This window comes from Nyctibius grandis, chromosome 26, assembly GCF_013368605.1.
Source record: "Nyctibius grandis isolate bNycGra1 chromosome 26, bNycGra1.pri, whole genome shotgun sequence".
Lineage (NCBI taxonomy): Eukaryota > Metazoa > Chordata > Aves > Nyctibiiformes > Nyctibiidae > Nyctibius > Nyctibius grandis.
In genome coordinates, this window is record NC_090683.1 from 3,898,654 (window position 1) to 3,922,580 (window position 23,927).

Below are 23,927 nucleotides of genomic sequence, written 5' to 3' on the forward strand. Positions count from 1 at the left end.
CAAGTCCATCTAAGGAGTGCTAAAAGGTTTAAATAAGTAGGTACTTCCAGAATTTTTCCTGAAGGAGTTCAGTTGAGCTTTTGGACTTGGACAGTTGGACACCAGCCACAGGATAATGCTCTGGGCTTGAGGTGACCAGCTGTGGGGCTGGAGCTTGGGGATGTCGAAAGCCGCTTTGGTTAGAAGGCTGGAGGTACAGGGGTGGGTGCCTGTATCCAGAGCAGCAGCAGACTGTCCAGCTCTTTGCAGCTGGAGGGACCACAGGGGCTTATCTAGTCCAACCTTCTGTTCAAAGCACCGGCACTGGTGAAGTCTGGGTCTACCTTAGTGAGTTGGGCTCCTAGGGTCCAGCTGGACTGAGCTCCTTTCGCCCCTCAGAGAGTTTCTCCATTTCTAAGGATAGATGCTTAGATAGCTGTGCCTTATACAAGACGAGCTTGGATAGGTTTCTCTCAGCAGCAGGCAGCAAATCCAGATCATCAGTGAGGAACCTTCCTGAAGGTCTGACTGCTCAGTTGCACAGAAGCTTTTGAGCTTCCCTTGACTTGGAGCTGGAAAGGACGGGCTGGACCTACATATCTGCACCAGTTGCTTTGACCCTGAGGAACAGAGTAGCAAAAACACATGTCAGTCCAGGTAGAGTGGATCGCAAGGCAGAGTGGAGAAGGGTATGGCCATGGATCAAATCATCCTGTTCCAGTAAAGTCTATTCTGTAAAGAGCATTTTGTGCTGAACACCAAACAAGTGATTTACAGTATTTTCATTGTTGCAAACATAAGTCATTTAGACATGAAATACCTCAAATTAACCTGCAACGTTTCAAGTGCAGGCAGGTTTAGAAATAGAACCCCAAAGCCCTGCATACCGTTCCCTCTGCCGTGCACATTACACACAGTCCTCCTTCTATATTTGTAGCTTACGTTTAAAACCCACATGGATCTGATTATAGATTTTGCAGTATGTTCTGCTTGTGGCAGCGAGATGATTTTTCTTTTTAACTCTTGGTGTCTCTCGACCCCAAGAGAAGAAAACTCCACCATAATGTGGAACAGAATAGAGAATTAATTAAATCCCCCAACATTAACAGTGTTGCAGTTGGAAACCCATCAACACCTCGTAATCAGCCATCCCACAGAAATGTACTTCAAAGGAAAAACAAGCTACGTGAGTTCGAAATAGACTCCCACCTTCTGCTCCAACTCCTACCAGAAACAGCAGAGCATCGAGCCGGAGGAGCTGTGCTGAAGTGCGCAGAAAGTTCGGGAGAGGAGGGAGGAACCTAAAAGTCTAAAATTAATCCCAAAGACGAGTCAAAGGCAGGTCCTGCCCTTGGAACTATTTTCAGATTGGATGTGTCTTTTCTAACCCAACCATACTTTCTGAGTTAACAGAGCACATTTTGTCAGGGAAAGAGCTGTCAGGTGTTAACTTCTACCAACCTGTAATATTGAGAGCATCTATAATACTGGAAATGAGGGATAATATTGGTTTTGTACAGAGACCCTTGCTGGTAGGATCAGTCCCAGCCAGGAACAAAGCCCAGAATTAGCATTTTTCTTGGAGAACAGGTGAACATATTCATACCATTTTTGCTTTCCAATTGTTGCCCTGGTTTCAAAGATCTACAGCCTGAAGTGGGGTATTAAAAGTAAAAGCCCTCCGTCTGAATTATGCTGCTCTGTGCTTGTTTGGACAGAAAAGCTACAAATCTGACTGACATGCAGGGGCTGGCAGTGATCTGTCAGTGCCTCCAGCTTGATCCCTCACTTGCTCTCATGTAGTCATGGTGGAAAGAGTCAAGGACAGGTCGCAGAAGGTCTTGTCGAGACAGCACGTACCTGAAGACCTGTGTTTTCTCTGGACACGGTGCCCTTACTAAGACACAGTCTTGCAGCCTGTGGCTTTTGCAGTAGGGGAACATGCAGGAGGCACAGGGTGAAACGGTGAAGGTTTCATGTGACAAGATTCTACGTTTCTTTGCAGCAACACCTTGAACCTCAGTCACACGAGCTTGTAGATCATTTTACGCTTATTGTGGTTCTCAGCCGGTTTCACAGCAACTTGTGGAAAATAATAAAAGCTGATTGTCCCAATCAGCCTCTTTCCATAACATTACGGGATCTCTTCATGGAAGAGTTGACCTTTGAAGTGAACTAAAATGACAAGTAAGAGCTAGAACTCTACTGATCCAACTCATTTTCTTTGTTCATTTTGCTTGTCGTGAGATATATTTCAGGCACCATCGTTTTGGTATCCGTCAGAAAGACCTATCTCCAGACAGGAAAAAAGCTGTGCAGAGAGTGTGGCTCCTTCCCTTCACTGCTTTTCTCTCTCCTCCAGCTCTGACGGCAGCGGCCGGGCGCGGGAAGCTGGAGGTGTGCCGGCTCCTCCTGGAGCAGGGTGCCGCGGTGGCACAGCCCAACCGCCGTGGGGTCGTTCCGCTCTTCAGCGCCGTGAGACAGGGCCACTGGCAGGTGAGCGGGTTCCTCACGTCAGGCCATCCCTTCCATCTTGCTGAAATAGGGGTGGAGAAGACAAACCCCAAGTCTTTTGGGGAGTGATTGGAGTGAGAAGAGGTGATACTGATGCTTCAAACAGCCTGAGCTCTTGCTGGCTACAGACAGCTTTTGCTTAAGTACTGTGTTATCTCACCATTTGGGAAGCAAATGGGATGCTCTTGTGTTAAAAGGTCATTTCTCCTGTCCTTACATCTCCACTTACCTCCATATTGCTTCTCCTATGCCCTAATCTTGCAGCTGTAATCCCAGAGGTCACCATGCCTTGGGGGTGAGGTTTCAAGACATGGGGACCACTCTGCTCTTCCTTGGCTCTGGTTTCTTCCCAGCTGGGTCTCTACATACGACGTGTTCCCAGCTGGGTCTCTATGTACGACGTGTGTTCTCGCTTTGTGTGTTGCAGATTGTAGATCTCCTACTCACACACGGTGCTGATGTGAACATGGCAGACAAGCAGGGGCGGACGCCGCTGATGATGGCCGCATCTGAGGGACATCTGGGCACAGTGGAGTTTCTTCTTGCACAAGGTTAGAGCATGTGCTTGGAAGTGTGTTGGAGACCAGCCACAGCAACTCCCACCGCGCTGTCTCCTGCGCAGCTGGAGTTTGTAATGTCGGGGTGGGGATTGTAATCCCGCCGCTGGATCGAGCGGTGGGAGAGGTTCTCAGCACTGTATCCAGCTTGTTGGAGAGCAAGACTAGAATAGTCCTAGCGTTAACCTTGGCTGTCCGTTTTGTTGTCTGTGTTTGGTGCTCACAGCCTCAAAACCACGCATTTGAGTGAGAAAATAACACATCACAAGTGCTTTGAGCATTGAGTTAAGAATATGCCCTTGAACTGTGCTTGGGGCTTTCCCCTTAGACAAAAAAATCAACAAGAGATGTGATTGAACCATCAGCATCACCATGGAAGAGACAGGCAAGACTCAACCACAGAGTTTGGGACACGTTTTAACACTTCCATTTTTAGTGCTAGTCTTGTTGCCTACATTTTTGACACTGGCATCAGCAGGAGGATAAGGCCCTGCCACAGGCAAGGATTTGGTGTATTTGTTAAAAACAAACCAGAATTGTTTTGAAGACAGCCTGCTCTTCAGCTTGGCACTCACAGATTCGCTTTGCTCAGTACCTTCAGTGTCTAATAACTCTCCTTCATCAGGAGTTACTCAGTCAACAGGAGCACGTTTCGGTTTTACTCATTTCTGCCGTATGTGTTTGAGGTGAGTCAGAACAACACGCTGCCTGCAACCCGTGTGAGCACGATTATGTCTTATTTCTGTAGCTCCTTAGATACTTGGGGGGTTTTTTTGACAAATAGCCAATGTTTGTTTGGTTTGTTTGGATAATTTTCTGTTCTTTTTTGGCTAGAAACAGCATTTAATTCTTGTACTGTTATTTGATATTTTTATTTCAGGTTTGGGAAGGGATATTTTCTTCGTGTCGTAAGTGACTGTGTCTGACCTCTTAGCCAAAATGTGAAACACTTGAATATTTTACATAGTAGTTGTAAGAACACTTTTTTTTCACTGTAAAATTGCCAGGCTTCCCAGAACAAATTTCTCATTGCCTGTCTGTCTGTCTTGAGCCACCGGCCAGTGGGATCCTTGCTGTTCAGTGCTGTAATCTGTGCAGGGATGTGACAAAGATCAGTTTGAGCCATAAGTTTCTTATTAATTGATTCAATTAATTCTTTTCTGATTTTTTAAAAGTTTCAAACGAACACTCTCCATATGTAAGTTGTAATGTGGCCCCTTTTGCAGCTTGACTGAATCTGTGTAAAAGGCTTTAAATAAGTGATTTCTTTTTTTTGCCAGACTTGAGAACTGTGCATTAATTGTTCTTAGCTGTTTCTTAAGACTGACTGGTTCAGTGGAGGATGAAAATACCAGATAATCTGATCTTGGCTATGGGATCACCAGCAAATGCACATAATGTTTCCCTGGCTCTTTGGACACTGAGAGCCCAAGAAGTCAAAAATTTGAAAATCTTTTTTACTTTATTAAGCTATTTACAAGAATGGACCTTTTAAACTCCACTAAATATGCTGTAACACATGGTCCTGAGAAGTTAGCTCAAGCCTGGGCAGAGTACAGTGATATATGGTGTATTTTAATTAAAATGGCTTTGACAATCCTGTTCAATGTTTCATTAAAATCAAAGTGTGTGAATCATAAGCCATAAGCATTAATTAGTGCGTTGCAAAGCAAATCTCATTTGGCTGTACTTGATTAACACAGTCAGCGTTTGTAAACACTTTTTATTAACCGAGTTGCAGTCATCAATCAATTTTAAATCCAAGTTTTTAGAGTTACCTACTGCTCTCGCTTAACACCCAGACGTAATGGAGGTGTGAACGGTGAATTAAACTTCCCTGGTAGCAGCTCTGCTAAAGCTGGTATTTACACAGATCTGTGTTACACAAAGCAAAATAATCCTTGATGCTCCCTCCGTTGGGAGAGAGCTTGATTCTGAATCTCGTTTTCCTGCAAAAATTGATCCCTCCATGGTTTTGCTACCTCGGGGTACGTGGTACGTGTGGATGCTGCTCCTCACTGTCTGTCCTGTGCCTCTGGCACACGGCGCTGAGCCCCGTCCCCGCAGGGTGACCCTGCCTGGGCACGGCAGCTTTGGCTGCATCCTCCGGACAGAAAGGATCGTCGGATCCCTTCCCTCCTGCTTTTTGATGCTCCAAGTGTCAGTGGTTTCTTTTTTTCTCTAGCTGGCTCATTGTTGCCTGCCTGCTGGGTAACATGAAATCATCAGCTCTTGCATTTAGCCAGTTAATTTTTTTAGGGAAGGAGCAGCCCAGCCCTTCTCAGAAGCAAGCTGGGTTTACCCAGACAAAAATCTTTCCCACTGCAGCAAGGATTGGTCCCATGAGGTCACCTTAAGCCCTTGAAACCATCAGTTTGTTTCATGTCTCACTGCCTTAATGCAAAATAGGTCAGAGCTCCCTGAAGGAGTGGGAGATGCCTTCAGAGTCAAGCAGAGGTTCATCAGAGCGCATTGTCCGCTCACTTGGACCTTCAGCTTGTGTTGCTGCAGTGATACCCTGAAGTCTGGGCATGTCACTATGTGGGTACAGTGAGTCTCTGCCACTGGGCTGGGGAAGGAGTGGGAAGGCTGAGTGAGGATGCAGCTTTCCAGCCTTCCCTCTTACTGCAGGAGCTTTCTCACCTGTTCCAGAAGAGTCAGAGGGAAAACACAAGAGAAGACTTTGACGGTTTGATTGCAAGAAAGTCCCTGGTAGAAATAAGAAGGAATTAAATGACGCTTTATCCTGCTTTGCTGAGCAGAAGTTGGCCTTGGGTCAGCTGAGGATCATCTGGAGGGCTTTTGGAGAGCTTCAGAAGGGTTCCTGGGTGCCGTGTGGGCAACACGAGAGAAGGCTGGCAAGATGGTGTGAGTTTATGTTGTCATGCCTTAGTTTGTACATGTCAGCTGCCTTGCAGGTCGGAGGCACGCAGCGAGCAGGATGCTGCGGCTCTGCTGAGAGCTCGGGGTGGAGGTTTCTGAACGTAGCCCAGGCAAAAGCTCCTGTGTTGTGCTCCTCCGCAAACAAATGTGCGAGCTGGAAGCCCTCTCAGTTTGCTATCATCTGGGCAACGTGTGCTAACCGGGGGATACGTCAGCTGGGATGAAGGGGAAGGTTGAGGAAATTCACATTACTCCCCCACCTGCGGAGCTTTCTGGAGCCAGGGAAGATCTCACGCTGGGCAGTTTAGGCTTTACCTAAAGGAGAAGAATACTGCAGCAGCAATTCATGGCACCGTGCTGGCAGGAGCATCCCGCAGGGAGCCGTAATTCCTCGGAGGAGCAGAGCTGATACGGATCTCTTCTGCATGCTCAAGAGCCGGAGCCCTGCCTGTGCCATGGCAACAGGAGTTGTGTTCGTGCCATGAAGAGGAGCGTTCACTTCATGCTGCTGTTCAGATCTCGTTTGCATATCCATATGCCGTGTGAAGCAATGCTGACCCGTTGGTATGGCAGCACCATTCCTTCATCCAAGAAAACGTCAAGTCCCTCTCTCCTTGGCTTGCAGTTGGCAGTAGTTTATCCCACAACGTTGTATTTATGTTGGGTAAAGTTCAGGGAGAAACACTGCTGGAAGCTGTGTCGGTTTGGGTAAAGGGGAGGGGAGTGAAGAGGGGAAAATATGTGCTTTTTTAGAAGAACTGAGCTGAATTGACTTAGTTCCCCTTGGTACGCCGTGACCTGCTGAAACAGCGAAATGGTCTTCATCTCTGACTCACGCAGGCTGGAATGGGATTTGATTAAAAACAAAAAAAAAACACAGTTAAAAAGAAAGATTGATGTCTCAGATGAGGGATGTCAAATCCACCCTGCTGCTCGGAAGGTGTTTGCCAGAAAAGCCTACGGAGCGAGGTGCGAAAAAGTTTGCAGCTCGGTGTGAATAAACTCATTTGCCACAGTTCCCGTCGGTACGTTTGAAGTTGCTGTGGAGGATGGGCTCCGCGGTGGGAGAAATGTTAATGAAGTAATTAATAATTACATACATAGCTCTCTAAAAATAAGCTGTCATAACTAAGGGGGTGGTTTGTTGTATCATGGTGGTCAACAACAGAGAGCTTTTAAGTGAACTGGTGCTTGTTCTTTCAGGTGCCTCCATTTCCCTAATGGACAAGGAGGGCTTGACAGCCCTCAGCTGGGCTTGTCTGAAGGGACATCTCTCTGTGGTGCGTTCCCTCGTGGAGAATGGGGCTGCCACCGACCACGCCGATAAAAATGGACGCACTCCGCTGGACCTGGCAGCTTTTTACGGCGATGCGGAAGTGGTGAGTGGCTAGTAATAGGTGCAGAACAAAAAGGACAGCGTAAAACCCTCAAAATAGTATAGCTCAGCTTGACGTAGCGATAAGCATATAGTGTCCTCACCCTCCATACATGCAGGTGCTTCCATAGAGGACAACACATGAGACTGATGGACCCTCAGGCCTTATAGGCTGGGGGTTGACCTGCTGCAAAGCAGCTCTGCGGGGAAGGACGTGGGAGTTCTGGTGGACAGCAAGGTCACCATGAGCCAACAATGTGCCCTTGGGGCCAGGAAGGCCAATGGTGTCCTGGGGTGCATGAGGAAGAGTGTGGCCAGCAGGTCAAGGGAGGTTCTCCTCCCCCTCTACACTGCCCTGGTGAGGCCACACCTGGAATAACTGTGTGCAGTTCTGGGCCCCCCAGTTCAAGAAAGACAAGGAACTACTGGAGAGAGTCCACTGGAGGGGTATGGAGATGGTCAGAGGGCTGGAGCATCTCTCTTAGGAGGAGAGGCTGAGGGAGCTGGGGCTGTTCAGCCTGGAGAAGAGCAGACTGAGGGGGGATCTTATCAATGCTCACAAATACCTTAGGGACGGGTGTCAAGGGGATGGGGCCAGACTCTTCTCAGTGGTGCCCAGCGACAGGACAAGGGGCAACGGGCACAAACTGAAACATGGGAAGTTCCATCTGAATATGAGGAAAAGCTTCTTTACTGTGAGGGTGCCAGAGCCCTGGCACAGGCTGCCCAGGGAGGGGGGGAGTCTCCTTCTCTGGAGATATTCAAACCCACCTGGACGCGACCCTGTGCAACGTGCTGTGGGTGACCCTGCTTTGGCAGGGGTTGGGGTGGATGATCTCCAGAGGTCCCTTCCAACTCCAACCAGGCTGTGAGTCTGTGATTCTAGAGAGGTGGTTTTACTCCAAGCAATGGGCTTCTGCTGGTTCTACATCCCCAGCAGCAGGCAAAGGTCTCGCCCAGGAGCAGAACTGACTGTTGGGCTTCTCGTTGCAGGTTCAGTTTCTGGTAGACCATGGGGCCATGATCGAGCACGTCGACTACAGCGGGATGCGCCCCCTCGACAGGGCAGTGGGGTGCCGCAACACCTCGGTCGTCGTCACTCTCCTGAAGAAAGGAGCAAAGATAGGTAGGGACAAGGGGACAATGGTCCGTCGGCTCTGTGCTCAGGCAGGGCCCCGAGCAGCGGGGCTGGCTTCCTAGAACATGCAACCATACCACAGGGGTGGCCTCAGCCCCAGCTGCTGCTCTGTGCTCCCAAAGCAGCCGGCGAGCCATCACTGCCTTGTTCTCTTTATTAAAACGGGGAATATATATATTTTTTTTTTGCTGTCGTATTACTTAGCAAAGTTAATCAATAAACAACTGTTTCTTTGGCAAGGTCTTTCCTCTGGTAATGCTTTTTCTATCTTTACTAGTCTTGAGTCGACAAACGTACTATGTCCATGCATTGCTGTGAGCTGCTGCGTTCACTCGCTCTGTGTATGCTTCCAGACCTCAGTGGTACCCGCACTGCGCCGCACAGCCGCTCACGTTACGTTTTCCTGTGAAAAGGGATTTTGCTGGTGCATTGGCTTCTTTGCTGCCTGCCTCTCACAGCTGCTTTTTTCCTTTCTTTTTTTTTTTTTCACCTTCATCCATTTTTTTTCCCCCTCTCTCCTACAACTTTTTGTTTTCTCCTTTCTTTGAAGGTTGTCAGACGTTACCGAGTCGCCCACGAGGTATATCTCATTGCTGTCAGCATCAGCTTCGATCTGATAGCTTTGTCAGCCTTGCTTTCTCCTGTTTGATTTAGCCTGCATGCGTCCCCAACACCTCTAATCTTTTAATTTACCTCACCTTCAAATAATTTTTTTAATGACTGTTGCAGAGAATAACTTGAACTCAAAAACTAACCTCCTTCCCCCACAAAAACTGTACTGAATCTACTTATAGAATATTGTTGACTTATTCTTCACCCACACTAATGAGTTGTCCCCAAATTTTTGCCACCCCTTCCCTCCCCGTCTTAGACCTTGAGATACCGACTGGCTCTGCCCGGGCGGTCCCCTGCGCAGAGCCAGCGTGTCCCCAGCACGGGTGGCTTTGGCACCAGCAGCACTTAGACACGACCTTTCCTTTGTCGTATTTCCCACCTTAATGGCTTTGCTGCTCTAGCACTTCACATCTTGTGAAGGTGGAAATCACAATCCCCTTAAACGCAGAACGCCTATCGACAGTCGAACTGCACATTTCCTAGTACCCTTCCAGAGATTTTAATCTAGAAATGCGTTTATGTAACCACTCTGATTTTTTTCCTTTTAAACACGTTTTATTTCCCAACCACGCTGTTTCCCCCACCCCAGCTGGTTCCACAATCAGCACTGCCCTCTCCTGGAAATGGCTCCCGTCATTTCCCAGACCATCGTGGTGCTGGTGATTAGCGTTAGCCTTAATGACTGCAAAGGAAAACCATTGCAATGTGGATGACGTTAATTTAAGCGCGAGAGGAATTGTCAGCTCAGTCATTTGGAGCTCTCTGCCCTGTGACCATGCCAAGTTGTTCTCTCCAGCAGAAATTCCCACCCCAGGATATTTTTTCCACCCAGCTTCCTACCACCCTTGCATTGTATGAGTTTTTTACCCATCATGCATCCTGTACACTACAGGTCCAGCAACGTGGGCGATGGCAACCTCCAAACCAGACATCATGATCATCCTGTTGAGCAAGCTGATGGAGGAGGGAGACATGTTTTACAAGGTGAGAAGAGTGTTTTTTGGAAAAGTTGAACAGCTGGTGGTGGAAACCCCTTGCAACCTTGGGGGTTGGACTAGATGATCTTTAAAGGTCCCTTCCAATCCAAACCATCCTGTGATTCCTGTGATTCTGTGGGTTTTGACTGAGCAATGCTGCTGCCTTAATCCATGGCAAGTAAAAGCTACTGCTCGCAGCATTCCTGGTGTTGCAAACTGTTTGGTTTTGGTTAGTGGGGTTGGGGACAGGGGATTGATTGCCCAAATCTGTAACAAAGCTGAAGCAAAGCCAAGTCTCTCTGCATTCTGGGTTTGAGCCAGCACTTCATTGCCTCTTTGAAAACAGCAGAACCCAAGTGTTTTAGAGAGATTTGGAGTGCTGATGTCATCCCATCAGATCTGGCAACGTTGTCATTACCTCGCAGGCTCACTGCTGTATAACAAGGCAACAAGATAGTATATCCCAGAACAACTCCTGGAAGAAACTTTTTGCAATGCAAACAGATTGTCAGGACACAGATGGCTCTGTCGTGTCCTTTAGCCCGTGGGAGACGTTCCACTGGTAGAGTCAGAGAGTCTTTTTTGCTCTGTGTTTATTTTAAGCCAATCTTTAAAACCTGGAGATCTGCACACACACAAAATGTGCAAGTACAACAATGATTCACTGTTAGGCTCTAGGGGTGAAACAGAAAATATGCAAAGCTGGCATTGTAACTGGAATTATCTGCGAGAGATACATGATACAGCTGAGAAACCTGAGTCTACAAGGTTTTAAAGCTGACTGTTCATAGCTGCAAAATTTATGTCGGGGTCATCGTGGAATTGCATGCGTCCTAGATCCCATTTTGCCCTCTTTCTTTCACCCCAGCTGCCGTGGCTGCCCCCCCTCCAGGGCGCAGATCATCCCAGCCCAAAAATAGGTGCCCACATTAGCAAAGCTGAGTCACCCTTTGAAGGTGACTGTTACGTCCCAATAACTATAAAAGGAACCCAGTTGACAGGTTTAGATGTAGACACCTAATTTTTAGACATTGAAAGTCCAGGGAGATTAATCCCAATCTGTTTGTCCAACTTAAGAGCCGCATCAGTGCCATAACGTTTATTTATCTTTGCTATTGCAGAGGCTGCTCTGAGCCCTGGGAACTCCACCTGAAGTCCCACGCTTTGTATTCTTTACCCTCCCTGGTGCTTATTAGGCTTTGAGTAGAGGGTGTTCTCCAAGAAGGGGTTACTGATCACCCAGCTGAAAAGACCATCCATCCCAAAACCAGATGGAGTTGTATCGACTTCACACGATCTGTGCTGTGTTTCCCACTGTAGCGTGACAGCTCTGTACCAAGGGGGAGAACTCAACTTGCACAACGCATTTGCTTTTCCAGATTAAATGTTCCCTTGATCAAATGTTCTGGCTTTCCTTTCTCCAAAAGAGCTAAATAGTGAAGTCGTGTCACCTTCATCACCCCAAACGTTCCTGGGGCTGGTGAGTGAGTTCTCTGCAATGAAGTATATTCAACCCAAGGATGTGTTCTGACATGTTCTCCTTCTATTAGAAAGGTAAAGTGAAAGAGGCTGCCCAGCGCTACCAGTATGCTCTGAAAAAATTCCCCAGGGAAGGGTTTGGAGAAGACCTGAAAACCTTCCGGGAGCTGAAGGTGTCGCTTCTTCTCAACCTCTCCCGATGTCGAAGGAAAATGAATGTAAGTCTCCCCACTCTTCATGGCCTTAAGTGCAAGCTGCCGGCTTTCTGCCTGTTCAAAGACGTGTCCATCCTGTAATGGTGCTTTGACCTCTGAGATCTGTCCTCTCTGTAACCTGGTTTGTCCTTCACAGAGCACTGACATTTTATAATGCAAAAGAAGTAATGATTTAATATGCGTTTCTGATGATTAAAAATTCATTGCTATGTTTATAGCTTTTTGAATTTTTTATTATTCCCTTTTGATGATGCTGTGAGTTGGGGGTGGAGGCATTCTCCACATTTCTAGGGCAGCAGTGAGGGAGGAGCTAGGAGGTGTGCTCCTTGGAATACTAATTAATTTAAAATGAAGGAGCATACGCTTAGGGGGCCAGCACTTCCCCAGGGCAGTGACTCATCCAGAAACACCCCCACATCCTCCCTCTCCTCCCAGAACCCGGATCACTGTCACTCTCCCTGCTCCAATCTAGCAGCACCTAGCGACCAGCTCCTGCGGCACGGCTGTTCTTCCAGCAAAGTGCCACCTTCCCCTTGCTCTGTGTTCAGGGACTTTCGCCTCGACAACTTAAAGCCTCCATAGACTCAAAAAGTAAAATCTCCACCGAGGCCATGAGTCAGTGAAGATTCTACCAGAGGGGAAGGGGTTTTTGTGACACCTTCATTTCTTTGAGCTGTGAGGGAGACAGATGAAAAGCAATGGAAGTACAATCTTAATGCTGGGGAACAAACGACACAGTTCGTGAACCTTCTCTTTAAACAAGGCAACTCGCAGCTAAGTCTGCACTGTAAGGACAGGATTTTTGGTTTATTGTTAGCTGGGGAATCCCAGGTTTTGTGATGGAAAATTACAGAGGGTTGTAATTGCTCCTGCAGTTTTTGCACCTATAGATGAGACCATAAAGGTGCTTACCTCTTGACTACATCCCCAGTGTAGTCTGTTAGGCAATATCTCTGCTACTGAAGGTTCAAACAAACGTATGAGCTTCCCCAGGCAGGGTGTCCAGATAGCAAGAGTTTGCTTAGGGAGTTTTTGAACAAATCAGGAGTACTCTGCGGTCCGTGCTCCCAGAACTGCTCAGGGTGAGAGCCCAAGGCAGCGATCCAAAGCAATGTTTGGTTGTGAAATGAAAGCCCCTCCCCTGGGAAGGTCTGCGTGAGTGCTGAGCTTCAGCTGAGCTCAGCGGTACGTGAAGCATTCAGGAGAAGGCAAGGGAGGACAGGCGGCAGGGTTTGAACCACAGCAGATAGCCTGAGCTCGTGGCACTGCCCCTCGAAAGCCCCAGAGCAGTCTCCATCCCGTGCTGTCACCCTCTCCCTCCCCACTCCCAAATCGGTCTCCCAGGTGAGGTGTAGGGGAGAGGCAAGGAGCGGTGGAATGGGTGGCAGTGGTAGGAGACCTTTGCCAGGCAAGTCCTGTTTGTAGCTACCGAGGTACCGTAGTCCCTTCCTTTGTGTGCAGTTTTATTCAGCCCCTTCGCAGTGTGTCAGCGTGTTGCAGAGTGGGAAGCAGAGGGCATGGGAAAAGTTTCCTCTTGCTTTCAACTGTGGAAAAAAAATCCTTCGTGAGATTACATTGAGATTACATTCCAGCCTCTGCGACACCAGATGTTTCCTCAAGACTGTGGGTCGTTGGAGAGGGATTGCATGCGCTTGTTGGGGACGCAGTCAGTGAGAACAGAGCCAGTGGCACGGTGGCCTCTCTGGGTGCCGACAGCATCCGGCGTCACGAGAGGGCTTGGAGCCTTTGGACGTGCCATCGTAGTTCTCTGGCTGTAAATGATGTCGAACCCATGTGAAACATTCCGGTACCATCAAGTTTTGAGTTTACATGCAACAAAAAAATGTCCATATTAAGTTTGTTTTGTTCCCAAACTGTATATATTTTTTATTTCTATATCTATTCAATTACTTATCTGCGCACCTATTGTAATGACAGGATTTTGGAATGGCGGAGGAATTTGCTACTAAAGCACTGGAGCTGAAACCGAAATCTTATGAAGCTTACTATGCAAGAGCAAGGGCCAAACGCAGCAGCAGGTGAGGAGAGAGAGAGAGAAAAGGGCGAGGGGCTGGTCTCTTCAAGCCTGGCCACACCGATGTAGGCGTTCACTGTGCAAAACCAGTGTCCCCATGGGAAGAAAAGGCAAAGGAACATTCGTTAGTGAGATCACAAACCTCCCAAACTCCAAAGTAACACCCTCCCTCATTTGGTAATTTCTGGAGAAAGCTGAAGGCAAATGTCTTGAGAGGTTCATCTTAGTTGAACTTTGAACATCTTAACTACACCAAGATTGGGTGTTCTTTTTAAAAATACACTTCAGTTCAACCACAGCTGGGACTTGGAGCAAAATATGACTCCTGGAAGCCCTGTGTTATGCGAGAGGGCAAACTCCTTCATCACAGTGATCTCTTCTGGCCTTAAAACATGTGAATCTCTCTGTCCTACAGCACTTGTTGCAGGGCAGAAGCTGCTACCTTGCTGTGTGACCGTGCAGGCAGGGGCCAGCCGGGAGCTCCCAGCCATGCTCAGAGCACTGCAGCCAGCTTCTAGAGAGCTGCAGCACTGGGAGCTCTCTGCAGCTCAGAGGGAACCCGGAAGATTCCCTTGGTAACCTCCCTGAAGGCTAAAAGATATGAGATTAAATTCATTTCAAAACCGAGCCCCGCTGACCTAATGCCTTTCCTCTAATGGTTTTCCTCTCCATTGTTTCCAAAATACTTGTAAGGAAGCATAAGACCAGGTTCCCTTCCAGATGATATCAGCCTCCCCACATACAACCATCCTTTTCTCCCCAGGTCTCTCCAGCAGAAACCATCAACGCTTTGGCTTTTCCTCTCTATTTCCCAGTTTGTGCCCAGCAGCACCCCTGAGGTCAGGGCACAGTCCAGGGAACAGGAGGCTTTTCCTTCCTCCACCTGATTTTCAATGGCTTGTGCAAAAGCTTAGGCTGGTGCTGGGAGGTGCTGGGGAGTTTTTCTCTCTGATCATCCCCGCAGATGATGATCATGTCCAAACAGGTGGTTTTGCTCAAAAGCAAACAGTGTCCCTGTCAATGACAAGCCCCTTCCCCAAACCCCACCTCCCTTTTACTCCTCCCAGGCTGGCCTTCCCCTCACAAAGGCTTCCCCGGGGGCCCGCAGGCTCCCTGACATTGCTCCATTCCTTCCTTTCTGAAGAAGTGAGCCAAATCCATTGCAAAACCGGAGAGACAAGCCTTGCCGCAGGCGCTGACCCGTGGGAGCCCCCGTGCTCTGGAGCCAGCCCTCGCGCTGGGTGGCCTTGGCATCAGGCAGAAGTTAAGTTTTCACTAGCGTGAGTGGTTGCAACTCCGTCAAAGCCGCGCTTGTTTACAGCAGCATTGAGCTTGGCTCGTGGTTATCGATGGTTTGGGTTCCCCTTTGCTAACGCAGGGATAGCTCAGGGTGGTGCCGTGAGGAGTAATTAATTAGCCTGGAATGCGCACTGCAGAGGACAGACATCTCTGCTAGTCTGGGTTGTGCCATCTCAGGGCTGTGTTCCCCTCTTCCCCTGAATGGCTGGCAGTGGTTTCCTTCAGTTTAGATAAAATAAATTCGAGAGAGTCACATAAGAGAGGGTTTGAGAGACGCAGCCAGCGGTAGCAATCACAGACCTCTCCCTCAGTAACACGGACAAACCACTTACCCCCAGGAGCCTCCGAGAACGGCTCCGTTCAAATCCAGAGTAATTTCAGTTCTCATTTCTGTCCCTTTGTCAAGCAGGCAGTTTTCAGCAGCCCTGGAGGACCTGAACGAGGCCATCAAGCTGTGTCCCAACAACCGGGAGATTCAGCGCCTGCTGCTGCGGGTGGAGGAGGAGTGCAGGCAGGTGCAGCAGCAGCAGCAGCAGCCGCCGCCGCTCCCGGTGGAGCCGGAACCTGAAGCCCAGCATGAAGAGCTGTATTCTGTGCAAGATATCTTTGAGGAGGAATACCTTGAGCAGGATGTAGAAAATGTTTCCATTGGCTTGCAGACAGAGGCCAGGCCAAACCAAGGGCTGCCCATCATCCAGAGCCCACCCCCGTCCCCTGCTCACAGGGACTCAGCCTATATTTCTGGCTCACCTCTTGGCTCTCATCAGGTCTTTGATTTCAGGTCCAATAGCTCCGTGGGTTCACCAACCAGGCAAGGGTACCAGTCCACGTCTCCTGCTCTGTCTCCGACGCACCAAAACTCGCATTATAGACCCAGTCCTCCGCACACGTCCCCTGCTCACCAGGGCTCCTCTTACCGCTTCAGCCCACCTCCTGTCGGAAGCCAAGGGAAGGAGTATCAAAGCCCACCACCTTCTCCTCTTCGTAGAGGTCCTCAGTATCGCGCCAGTCCCCCAGCAGAAAGCATGAGCGTTTATAGGTCACAGTCCGGTTCCCCGGTCCGTTATCAGCAAGAACCTACCGGAGTCAGCCAGCTCCCCGGTAGACCAAAGTCTCCGTTGTCCAAGATGACGCAGAGGTCTTTCCAGATGCCCCAGCTCCCCGTGGCCGTGCCGCAGCAGGGGCTGAGGCTGCAGCCAGCCAAGGCGCAGATCGTGAGGAGCAACCAGCCCAGCTCCGCCGTCCACTCGAGCACTGTGATCCCAACCGGTGCTTACAGCCAGGTTGCCCACTCGATGGCCAGCAAGTACCAGGCGGCGTCAGGGGAAATGGGGGTTAGCCAGAGCAGGTTGGTCTACCAGGGCTCCATCGGGGGCATCGTCGGGGACAGCAGACCGGTGCAGCACGTTCAGGCGAGCCTCAGCGCGGGAGCGATCTGTCAGCATGGAGGACTGGCTAAAGAAGACCTTCCGCAGAGACCCTCCTCGGCGTATAGGGGAGGGATGAGATACAGCCAGACACCTCAGATCGGACGAAGCCAGTCCGCTTCTTACTACCCAGTGTGCCACTCGAAGCTCGACCTGGAGCGTTCTTCCCTCCCTGCCAGCCAGCTGGGCTCTCCAGATGTGTCTCATCTCATAAGGCGGCCCATCACGGTTAATCCCAGCGAAATAAAGCCTCACCCACCGACTCCAAGGCCCCTGCTCCACTCTCAGAGCGTCGGCCTCCGCTTCTCTCCCTCCAGCAATAGCATCTCCTCCACCTCCAACCTGACTCCCAACTTCCGCCCTTCTGCTTCGATTCAGCAAATGGAGATTCCTCTCAAGCCAGCTTACGACAGAGCATGTGATGAACTTTCTCCGGTCTCTCCCACGCAGGGCGGTTACCCCAGCGAGCCAGCCCGTTCCCGGACCACACCGTTCATGGGAATCATAGATAAAACGGCTCGGACTCAGCAGTACCCCCACCTCCATCAGCAGAACCGGACCTGGGCTGTGTCGTCAGTGGACACTGTCATTAGTCCTACGTCTCCTGGCAATCTCCCCCAGCCGGAATCGTTCAGCCCGCCTTCTTCAATCAGCAACATTGCCTTTTATAACAAAACCAACAATGCACAGAATGGCCATTTGCTAGAGGAAGACTATTACAGCCCCCATGGGATGCTGGCCAATGGGTCCCGGGGAGATCTCCTGGAGAGAGTCACCCAAGCCTCCTCGTATCCCGACGTCAAGGTGGCGAGGACACTGCCTGTGGCGCAGGCCTACCAGGACAACCTGTACAGGCAGCTCTCCAGGGACTCCAGGCAAGGGCAGACATCCCCAATCAAACCAAAGAGACCATTTGTGGAGTCTAATGTGTAAAAGTTGGAGTAAGACCCTCATGTTTTCAGCACACACTTCCAAGCTTGATTTCCATGCATATTATTATTTTTATTTCTCTTTGGTAGCTACATGACCAAGTTTCTCTGGTACTTTCGTGTGGTGGTCAGCCAGCCATGCACGTGCTCCAGCCCTTTCGTTCCCCAGCTGACTGTGAAGCCAACATCAGCCGAGCTGGTATCGTTCGCCCAGTTCCAGCCAAGTTCCCAACCAAGGATATCTTAGTACACGGTGCAGGGTGGTCCAGAAATAGCCCCTACGCAGCGGGAGGTAACCAGCTCTTTTTTCAAGAGACAATCCCGTTCGGTTTAAATGGGTTTCTTTTGTCTCGATGAGCTCTTCCTCAGTCCTGGTGGGAATTCCTAGTGGGAGCAGAGCAGGGATCGCAGGAGCCTTTCCCCAGGCTGCAGGGCCCCGTGCCAGCCGGGTCGTTCGGTTCTTTACCCCAAGGAGCAAATAACCTGCAGCGAGCGAGGGCACGATGTGTTTTAATACCAAGTAGCTATGCACAACCACCATCCTGCTCCATCTGGTTTGTAGCCATTTAATCCGAATTGGATTCCTTCATTATTTAATCGCGTCATCAGCCAGAAGGGGTGGGGGGGGTCACACGATGCTTTGCTACTTTGCAAACTACCTACCGGGTGCTCCGACGCGGATTTGCTCTGGGGGCATTTTACAAGCGTTGAGAGATGAAAGTTGGCCCCTTCGTATAGTAAAACCAGCCGAGGGGATTGGCCAGAAACCTCTCACGCGTGGACTGGGATTGCAACAACTTCTTCACGCCGTTAGCAGGTGCCTGCACCTCACACACAACACCGCGTTGTCACCGGGGCGGGTTCATGTTGGCCATTTCATTTGGTGGGTTTTTTTTTTACTTGCAAGGCCAAACAAAAATCTGACTTAGAAAATTGTATTCAAGGAGGAAAATGGCAATTTAAAATTTTTTTTTCTATTTTTTTTTTTTATGGCGAGGCTGCATAACGTGGCACAATAGTTCCCAAGACAGGAGGGGTCCTTCTGCAGAGCCAGGCTGGCAGCATCCCCTCCCTTCGGCTTTTTCCCGATGGTGCCGGAGCGAGGGCTGCACTCCTCTAAGATCCATTCCCAAAACCTTGGAAATCTCTACCTGTTAATGGTAGAGACCATGTTTTACTTTTTAAGGACCTGTAGTTAAAAGAGAAATATTTATAATTTATTTATGCAATCTATTTCAGGCCATTTTTTAGTTTGGGTTGTTTTTTTTCTATTTCTTTTTTTTAAATCAAATGCAAATCACATCAAGCCAGTGTGAAAAGCAGGGGCCGCTTCCAAAATCCTTTTTAAAGGATTGTCAGTACTTTTTTTTCATTATTCTTTCAAATTTTTGGGGGGGGTGGAGGGACTTTCTTTACAGATTCATTAATTACCGGTGGGTTTGTAATCTGCCTTTTCAGTTAACCGAGGGCGAAGGGTGGGATGAACCAGGGGAGAGCGATAACCCTGTAGCTTGTTTTAAAGCAAATTAGTGCCTGTTGCCCGATGCCAAACCTCACTCATATCAACTCTTCAGAGCTATTTCGGCGCTGAGCAGGAGGAGCGATACCTGGCAGTGTTTCCAAAGGGCTACGCGACTAGATTGCGAGACTTCTTAAACCAAATTGTGGGCTCCAGCCTCCGCTGGTGTAAACGAGCATATCCCCAGCGCCACATCGGCACGGCTGCATCCCTTTACACCAGGGAAGGACTTGGCCCGAAACTCTTTAGCAAACCCTGGCTTTGGTGGGGCTTTTTTTTTCTTTACCTGTGTGTGGAGCAGCACGTCTTGTTGCTATTTGTCCTGACTCAGAGCGAACCGGGCCATGCGCCTCGGGACGATGGAGGCTTGTGTCTCATAGACACGTTGAGAGCGTTCGGGTTGGGGTTCCTCCGTGGGGTTTGGAGATTTTTCTGCTCTTTTGGGGCTATTTGGTCTTTGTCCAAGCCAGTATTTGGATTGAGGTTGGCGTTTGCTTTCTTGAGCCATAACCCAGTGCTGACTTTGGGCTTTATTGCAGGGCTCTGTAACGCGGGGGGTGCACTGGGAGACCCCTGGGCAGGACGCTCAGTTCCGTGCGCTGTTTCTCTCCTTGCAGAGGGGGGGTGATGTTTATTTTTTTTAATTCCTCTCCTTTTTGAAGCAGCATGTTCTGCTCTGTAAGGAATAACCTATTTCTCCTCCTCCACATACAGCGCACCCAGAGCTAGGACACGTGTACCCACGGGTCCGGAGTAGCACCGGTCACTTTGCTCAATGCCTCCCATCCTCCAGCTTTCCTGAATGAGTGAGTGGCTTCCTACCTTTAGTTGCCTCTTTGAAAGGAAAAAGTAACCAAATTCAGCCCCGTCCCTAGTTTACACGGGTGAGCGCAAGCCAGTTCTCTCTGCCAAGACGCAAACGGGACAGTCCGAGGGCAGCGACGCAAGAGCTGCCCATGCTTTGCTTTCACTACTCCCTGCCACGTGCTCCCAGTTCAAAACGTCCCCCCCTCACAGCGCTTCTGTGTGTGTGGCTTCTGGGTTTATGAAGATGTTTTAAGGGAAAAAAAGAAAACAGTTCACACTTTTAACACAAGCACCAAGCTGAAGGAAGGCTGAAACACTGCAGCGTGCAGGTTTTTTTCACGATACCACGTGTTACATTTCTCACAGGATTCTTGCACTAAGGTTTTCCATCCATTCTCTCTGTAAATGGGTGCACTTTACTGTTTGAATTTGTTACTAAGATAAATACTGGATATTTAAGCGTGAGTAGTGTCTTCATTAGAAAACAGCTCTTGTCTATTAGTGTATTTTTCAAAAAAAAAAGGAAAAAGAGAAAAGAAACTAAGCAATGAAGCAACATTTATAGCACAAGAACTGACTCTTGTATATAAGCATCAACAGATTAATTTTTAAATACAAAATTATTTGCAGTGGTTTTAAAGCGCTTCCCCAGCAATTCTCCGAGGGGCAGTTGAGGCAGGGTGGCTGCTGTAGTCCCCGCGCGGGTAAGGAGCACACCTCTCCCTGGCAAAGCCGTTCTTTGCGCAGTCCCTTGTGTCCTCAAAGTCACGGTTCGGATTTGGCGTGGACGAAAAGCAGAGGCTGTTGCGTGTCGTGCGTGGTCCTGCGGGGAGGCGCGTTGCTGTGCGCGAGGCTCGGATCGCACCCGACGTCCCTTCCCCCTGTCATCTGCTCCATCTGACGAGCCCAGGTGCGTTGCGGGAGCGTGCACGGAGTTTCAGACACGGTGACGTGTTGTCCATCTGTGCTGCGTGTTTAATTACTCCTTGAGTAGTTAAGATGTAGGACGGTGCTGCCTCCGTCCCCTCCCCGGCTGCAGTGGCACCGCTGGCGAGCCCCCGTCTTGCGAACGAGTAGGATTCTTTGGTGCACTGAGTAAACCAGGTTCTTGATGACATTGATACCTCCAGGTTTGGTTCTTGGGGCGCGTTGGGTAGGTGATGCTGAAGCCGACGCCTGTATTTAGCCGCCCTTCCCACCAGGTGCCTCTCATCCTCCGCCCGCAGCCGCTCCGAGAGCCGGCTGTGCCGCCACCACGCTGAAATTTTCTCTCCCAGCTTCGGGTGTGCGTGTCTGCCCCGTCCCTCGGGGAGGATTCACTGGCTCTTGCTTTGTCTCCCAGGCTGGGAGGATGCTCTGGTCCCCGGGGAGGGGACACGCACCTGGTGGGGGGGCTCGGGGGGGGATGGCATTGGAGGGCTTTGACAGTAGCCTTTAGTGGGCACCTGAAGGGCTTGGGGAAGAGAAGGGTTTGCAAAGAGACCCCGTAGGATCCATCTCCGCACAGCCTGAGCCACCTTCTCTGTGTCGCTGTGTGGGGGACAAACCGAGGCGTGCTTCTGTCCGTCTGTCCGCCTGTCTGCCGGCCGGCGCCAGTGCCCGCAGCGGGCTCCGTCCGAGCACTGAACTTTTTGGTTTTTTTTTCTTTAACCTGGCTGTAAAGAAAATCACTTGGCGAGTGTGAATATTTATGTGTGCGTATGAGAAATACCTGAGCCATACTTGGATTAGGTCCGGAACCAGGGTGGCTACTAAATCGGGAGCGGTTCAGTCCCCTCGTACAAAGGTTGCTGTATATTCAGGGTTACCCAGAAGAAGTCTAGCTAAAACCGAAGTGCCAGCTCCGCCTTACCTAGAGAAAAGCAAGCCGGCGTGCCTGCTCGTCCTCCGCCTTCCTTGCAAAGAGGGTCCCGTGATGGGCTGTCGCGAGCTCTGTGGTGGTTGTACTTTGCTTTAGTCTTGGGAATTCAAGATAACTCTTCTACCGGGATTAACGGTGTTTAACCAAGGGCTTAGGGGAAGAGCTGTTGTACCCGCTGGGACCTCTGCGGATAAATGCCTTCACCCCGTGCTGGCTGCTCTACACGAAGTCTGGTGGGGTGCGTGTTGGACACAAAGCACAATGGTTGAAAGTTAATCTGCGTTTTTTTTCAGATTTGTGTGAATAATTGCTGGATTTTCATTCAATCAAACTCTTTTTTCTAATATAAACCACTAAGGGCTCAATTCTTTAGCAAGATGCGTTCATGTCCAACTCCTGACTATACAGCTGGATCTCACCACCACTGACCTACGCGAGAGAAAACACGGCCAGCGCGACCGTCACCGGGAAAGCCAACGGACACCAAGCCCATCCGCCGTATCCTTTCCTCCTGCTCATTTTCTGGCTGTCACGGTACTGGGGAGTCAGCAGCCGGGTCCCGTCCGATGGGATCGCATCCTATAGTCGCTGAAACAGAGGGCTGCTTTGCCAAAAGACTTTGTCCCTTCTGGGTGACACTGCGCGGGGACGGCGGTGGGGCTGCGGGTCGGGGTTGTGCTGGGTGGGTGGGAAAGTTTCAGGCCCAGGGAACTGGGTCGCTTCACCGTGGGGCTGCCTCGCTGTGCACTGATAAGCCAGACCCCGAGAGCAGCACCGTGTGCTCCGTAAAGTCCGTTTTGTTGCTACACCGATACCCCAGAGACTCGCGTGGACTCTGCCAGTGCTGCCGGTGTCATCCCTGTCCAGCCTTTTCTTTCCCATAGCGTTGCATTCAGTGTTCTGTCTCCCTTCTGTCTTCACATCCGAGAGGATCTGAGTTGGGTACAAACACGTACACCCACCTCGTGCTTTGTACAGTTCCCTGGTTGCCATCCTCCGAGACACTTGCTGGGAAGATCTTTAAGACACTTAAATTTTCCTTTAGCTTTTCTATAACTCTGATGTAAAGGACTTTCTCTGTACAGTATATTATTCAATGCATGTTCTGTTCTCTCTACCGATATATTGAACACCACACAGTTGTGATATTGTGCAGTGGGAAGAGCAGCCCCTGCCGACAGCGGAGGCCTTCGCCTCTCGTGTATAAGGAAAGAAGAAAACATATTTTTTCCTTTGCTGTATTTGCTTGAGCAGAGTTTTCTTGTCTGTACATGTGAGCTGTGAGATAGATGTGAAAAGTTCAAAAGAATGCATTTCCCCCCACCCCCAAATGTATACAGATTGTAATCTGTACAATGAAAACTGTATGTATGAAAAAATGTACTTATTTATAAATGGTTAACACTTGGAAACGGCGTCTGGCCTGGGGTCTTTCCCACGCCACGGTGAGCGAAGGAGCGCGCCGTGGCTTCTTGGGGTGGAAATAACCTGGGGGTGGCAGGATGGTGGGAGGGTTGGGTCTGGCTGTCGCTGCCTGGGGATGGGAATGGGGACATGGCACCAGGGGGAGCAGGAGAGGACAGAGGCAGCGCTGCTGCTGTCATTTGCAACAGGACGTTAATGAAATAGGGGAGGGAACTGCATCATGGTGTTTTCTGGGTTAAATTGTGCAAAGCACAGCTCAGCGCTGGGGGCACAGCCAGCCCCACAGCTCCTGAGAACCAGCGTGTCTGCTCGCTTCGTCCCTGCCCGACCCCGGGGCTCGGCTGCGCAGCTGAACACCCCTCGCAGCTACAAGCATCTCTGCATCCAGCTGCCGGACCAGGCTGGATGCGCTGCACTGGGAGGACGTGGCACATCGGGGTCTGTGGTGAGCACAAACCCGGGCTGGGCTGGCACCTTTTCTGGGGCTGGGATCGGGACCTTCGGGCTTCCAGCAGCTTCACCCGTGCGGCTCCCTGGGCCGTCACCCTAGACGAGAGGATGCTTTCAGCAGAGGAGATGAGCCCACGTCTCAGGGATGCACCTCCTCATGGCAGTGGGTCTCCCCCACTTCCATGGGCACATCCAGTGCATGGCCAGACCCTGGAGATGTCCCCGTGGGGTCCCTCACACAGCAACCACTGAGCTCTGCAGCACCCAGTGCACAGCGCAAGGCCCAGAGGAGACAATCCCATCCCAAATACCCACCCTGTCCTCGCCAGCCCCTCGGCCAGCTCCTCTCCTGGCCACCCATCGTGCGTGGGAGCTCGGGGTACCCCAAAACGATGAGCTGGGAGAGCAGAGACAGGAGGAGGACAGGGTGAGCTGCAAACATT

At 50.1% G+C, this 23,927-nt stretch overlaps 1 protein-coding gene across 3 annotated transcripts in view; it reads left to right on the plus strand.

Moving 5' to 3' along the window:
• TANC2 (tetratricopeptide repeat, ankyrin repeat and coiled-coil containing 2) overlaps positions 1-18,020 on the plus strand; it is a 206,714-nt gene extending 188,694 nt beyond the window's left edge. For 2 of the 3 annotated variants that reach the window (XM_068418571.1, XM_068418573.1), the window contains 9 exons: positions 2,342-2,475; positions 2,921-3,044; positions 7,137-7,312; positions 8,302-8,434; positions 8,997-9,026; positions 9,954-10,045; positions 11,589-11,735; positions 13,671-13,771; positions 15,476-18,020. In XM_068418571.1, the coding sequence (XP_068274672.1) occupies positions 2,342-2,475; positions 2,921-3,044; positions 7,137-7,312; positions 8,302-8,434; positions 8,997-9,026; positions 9,954-10,045; positions 11,589-11,735; positions 13,671-13,771; positions 15,476-17,426 (2,888 nt within the window). In that variant the 3' untranslated portion in view covers positions 17,427-18,020. The remainder of the gene's footprint in view (positions 1-2,341; positions 2,476-2,920; positions 3,045-7,136; positions 7,313-8,301; positions 8,435-8,996; positions 9,027-9,953; positions 10,046-11,588; positions 11,736-13,670; positions 13,772-15,475) is intronic. The other variant, XM_068418572.1, reaches the window with a different exon arrangement.
• Positions 18,021-23,927: the final 5,907 nt, after the last annotated feature.